Source organism: Antrostomus carolinensis, unplaced genomic scaffold (assembly GCF_000700745.2).
Source record: "Antrostomus carolinensis isolate BGI_N321 unplaced genomic scaffold, ASM70074v2 scaffold22933, whole genome shotgun sequence".
Classification (NCBI taxonomy): Eukaryota; Metazoa; Chordata; class Aves; order Caprimulgiformes; family Caprimulgidae; genus Antrostomus; species Antrostomus carolinensis.
Genome location: NW_010303455.1, coordinates 24,742 through 29,331, shown reverse-complemented (window position 1 = coordinate 29,331; position 4,590 = coordinate 24,742). Strand labels below are relative to the sequence as shown.

General features: G+C 42.0%; 1 protein-coding gene across 1 annotated transcript in view; it reads left to right on the top strand.

Annotated features, from left to right (window-relative positions):
• Window positions 1–240: 240 nt before the first annotated feature.
• LOC104521961 (potassium voltage-gated channel subfamily KQT member 3) overlaps window positions 241–4,590 on the top strand; it is a 27,696-nt gene continuing 23,346 nt past the window's right edge. The window contains exons 1-3 of the mRNA XM_010164111.1: window positions 241–363; window positions 2,532–2,658; window positions 4,401–4,573. Coding sequence (XP_010162413.1) covers window positions 241–363; window positions 2,532–2,658; window positions 4,401–4,573 — 423 coding nt within the window. The remainder of the gene's footprint in view (window positions 364–2,531; window positions 2,659–4,400; window positions 4,574–4,590) is intronic.

Here is a 4,590-nt window from a genome sequence, read left to right as displayed (position 1 = left end):
ATCCATTTCCTTCATGAGGAATGCAAATGAATTAATTAATGCATACGTATCCTAGGACCATTCTGATTTGGGATCTTGCCATGATTTCTTGACTGCCAGGCCCACCTTGTCCAGGTTGAGAATGCTTGATCTTCATGAAAGCCCACCTCACTGCTCACCAATTAAAGCAGCCATCCCCTGGAGGTCTCCACCCAGGTTTTATAGGCAACATCTCCAGTGTGAATACAGAGAGGGGTAACAATGCTGTGGTTTTTCCTTTTATTTCATTCCAGGTTTCTGATTGTACTGGGGTGTTTGATCTTAGCTGTCCTGACAACTTTCAAGGAGTATGAAACTGTTTCAGGAGACTGGCTCCTCTTGCTGGTAAGTAGACTGGCTGCTGCATCACCATGGTCATGTCCTTGAATTGAAATCAGCCCCACCAGCAGAGGGAAACTTACTCCCAACTCTGTATGCAGTAAGATTTCTTCTGTCGGTTCTGGAGCAGTGGCCATACACTTACATGTTGGAAAGTTCCTGGTGCATTGTCAACATTGACTGAGTAAAAGGGAAGTAAGGAGAGAGGAAAAATACTATCCTGATGCTTTTAAAAAATGGCTTTTCAGCATTTGCCTAACAGTTCTCCCATTGAATCATAGAATCATAGAATGGTTTGAGTTGGAGGGGACCTTAAAGATCATCTGGTTCCAACCCCCCTGCCATCAGCAGGGACACTTTCCTCTAGACGAGGTTGATCAAAGCCTCATCCAACCTGGCCTTGAAAGCTTCCAAGGAGGGGGCATCCACAGCTTCTCTGGGCAACCTGTTCCAGTATCTGAACACCCTCACAGGAAAAAATTCCTTCCTAATTTCTAATCTAAATCTACCCTCTTTCAGTTTAAAGCCATTACCCCTTGTTCTATCACTCCCTGCCCTTGTAAAAAGTCCCTCCTCCTCATGTAGGCCCCCTTCAGGCATTGGAAGGTCGCTATAAGATCTCCCCTAAGCCTTCTCTTCTCCAGGCTGAACAGCCCCAAAGTAGTATCAATAATTTTCTTATTGACCATGCCAGACCTGAGCACATTTGAAAAGTCTTTTCTGGGGGATCTTTCAACAATTTTGATTAATTCTACAGTATTCTACCGATCCCAGTATTTCTTTCAAGGGATGCCATCAGAATTAGACTCATGCTTGTGCCTAATAGCAGCATAACTGAAATTGTTGCAAGCAGTGCCTCTGATGACTAACCATGAGGGAAAATCTACTTGCAACAAATATATTCCTTTCTCTGTTTCCAGCATACTTATTTTATAAATGCTGAAGTTCATGCTCCAGACTATTTCTGTAGGCCTCCCATTTGACAGAAGAATAAAAAAACAGGAAAAAAACCCTTCTCTCTAAGTACAAACATGACATATTCATCATTTTATGCAAATGAATCTGAAAAAGAACTTAATCTGCTCCTATAGCTATTGTGAAATGGAGAACAAAACCTCTCACTTAACCTGGCCATGTAGAAAAGCATCCCTAAGGAAACTGCACAGCCAGAGTAGATCTGGGATTTCAGTTTCTATTTCCCTTTGTACCTCTACAGACAAGTAGATCCAAGCAAGAACTAAATGCCAAAAGGAATGAAAGTTGAATTCCCCTTGCATGTTTCTTCTCAAAAAGCACCTGTATGAAAACACCCTCATCCCCTAGGGAATGTGAAACTCAATTTTGGTCCCCGTTACCCTGTTTAGACACATCTTTTCACATTTGAAAAAGCTTGAGGTTATTTTTCCTTTTCCTGTGTTTGCTTTTATGTGGCTCTCAGTGGTTTTCAGAAGTGCCTAGCAGCTGTGGGTATAAGAATTAGGAAAAATCTACCTTTCTTCCTTGCCAGCTATTCATAATGAGGAAAAGTAACTGTGTGCCCCATGCTGCCCTTGACCCGTCTCCACTGAACACCTCAGAGAAACTTTCTTCCCCATTCCCTCCCGATACTTAGAAGAGTTCTTGAGCAAGGTGGAAAATTTCTTTCTTCCATGCACCAAAAATTTAAGGGGATAATATATGCCTTAAATTTGTCTTATACATTGCTTTATCGTTGCCTTAAATTTATGACCATATTAATATACTGTGTCCCACCCCTGTCTCTAAGTATGGCTGCATGAACAAGCTGGTAGTGGGTAACCCCGGGTGTGGGCATACATGCACTAGGGACTTTGCAGTCAACTCTCACATATGTCTTCTCATTTTGTGTGAAATAGGAAGTCTTTTTGTTAAGTAATTGCTCTTCTGTCAAGGCAGGGTAAGCACTTCACATTTACCCAACAGCAGGGGCACATTATTTCTGCAGAGTCTTTAGCAGGCTGTAAAGCTATGTCCCTCTTTGCCTTTCCTCTTTCATCAACCTACAGTCTCCTCTCCACTTTTTTTCCTCTCTTTCTTTCTCATGCACATACCCCAGCACTTACACTTCAACTGTTTCCTTCAGCTGTGTCCATGTGTCCAGAATTACTATTAAACTTATTCCAAGTCTAACAATGTAGTTTATGTCGTTGATACAGGAAACTTTTGCCATTTTCATCTTTGGAGCGGAGTTTGCCTTAAGAATCTGGGCTGCTGGGTGTTGCTGTCGCTACAAGGGATGGAGGGGGAGACTCAAATTTGCAAGGAAACCTTTGTGCATGCTGGGTAAGCACATGCTCTCTACTACTGGCTTCCCCATTATGACCTTTTCCTTCTGAGCCAGTTTGGGGGGATGTCCAAGAACCAGTGAATGGCAGTGCAAAGAGCACTGAAATGACATCTGCCCTTTGTGCTAAGAGCTGTGTGATGCTTGGAGCAGTTATTTGAAGTACCTGACAATAACGATCCATTCGAGAGACACTTGGGTGGCTGATCAGTGAGAATAAATGGATCCTTCTACTCCTCAAATGCATTTTTCTTGTCCCAAGTCGACTGAATTTTTCTCAAACTCATCTCAAAAGATATTCTGTCTGCTTTCAGTTTCAAACCACTTCAGATCCCAACACTGTACCATCTTCCCCAGCCCTCTTTCATATTCAAATATTGTGTTTTACCTTCCTAATATTGGTCTGTATTTGCAAGCAAGTATCGTTGTGATTTCACCCATTTTGTCTTTCAGGCTTGGAAGACACTGCATACAACTGTCATAAAACTACTCATTATTCATGTTTGAATCCCCTCTTAAAACTCCCCATCATGTCTATGAACCAACCAGCCAACATTTAGGACCCCTCTCTGCCCTGAGCACCTGTCATACACATTCACATTCATTCACTGTTTCCAGGACTCCCTCATTTATTCTGATGCTCTTCAGGCCAAGCATTAGCTGTTTATTCTTTATTTGTAGGGCACAAAGCACTCTGGGGAGCCATGGTGCTGCAGTTATATGAACTCTTCCCTCTCCCTCCTTTTGTTCATCTTGTGGGTCTAGATGGTAGACAAAATTAGAACAAATTTTCTTTGTGCATCTGTGATATCTTCAATTTAGTAGTGCTTCTTTGGGCGCTACTGTCGTATAAATACTTATACTTCTGCTAGCATTGTGAAGGCAGTAGAGCATGGTGTGAGCAAGTGGGATTGCTACTGCCTCATGCCTTCTCAGTAAAAGTATCTTCTCACTTCTGAGAATGAATTTCATTGATACCTGGGTAAAGAACAGAAAAGATCCCACTGGATTTATTAATGTAATCTCTTGGTTGGCCCTGACACAAGTTTGTTTTGAGAATGATTGAAAGTGAATAAATCTGAAATCCACCTGGTGCCATTCTTTTTGTCTGGAAATACCATATGATGACAATTTAAAGACTGAGTGCCTGGAGAATGTTTGAAGCCTTTTGGTACCACCTTTTTCTTGTATATGCATAGGATCAAAAAGCAAAGGGGAAACAAGGAAAAGAAAGAAAAATAAATAAGACAAGAAGAACCCGTGATTTGCATTTCAAACTTCAGTTGATCAGCAAATTGGTCCTGTGGTTGCTTACAAAAAATAGTAGTACTGGCTTCGAGATTTTTATGGGAAAACTCAGCCAAAAGAACAAAATACTAGAGACACTATCAAAAACTGAATTTCTTATCTGCTGACCTGTTCACTACAGTGTTCCTGTGGGACAGATGAATTTAAGGTTGTTTTTCTGTCAGCATTTGGACACTTTCTGTGCATCCTTAATCTAGCTCTGTATCTCAAGTCCAGTGCATCAATCTGTAAATAGATTACAAGGCTTTCTGGTGGGTTCTGTGCATGATGCCAACTGTGTGGCAGGTGCAGATATCTGTTTAATTGGCAAGAGAATGCATTTTCAGGCAGCTTTAAAACTTGCCTAGAAAATTTTGCCGCACAACCAGATGGGATTAAGAAGCAGGTGATGGGGCCTCTTTTGTTGGCAGGCTTTGTTCTTTTCACCTTGCAGATATCTTTGTGCTGATTGCTTCAGTGCCAGTGGTTGCTGTTGGGAACCAGGGCAATGTTCTGGCTACATCTCTCAGAAGCCTCCGCTTCCTTCAGATTCTACGGATGCTGCGAATGGACAGGCGGGGTGGTACATGGAAACTTTTGGGATCAGCCATTTGTGCACATAGCAAAGTAAGTGAGGAGCTTGC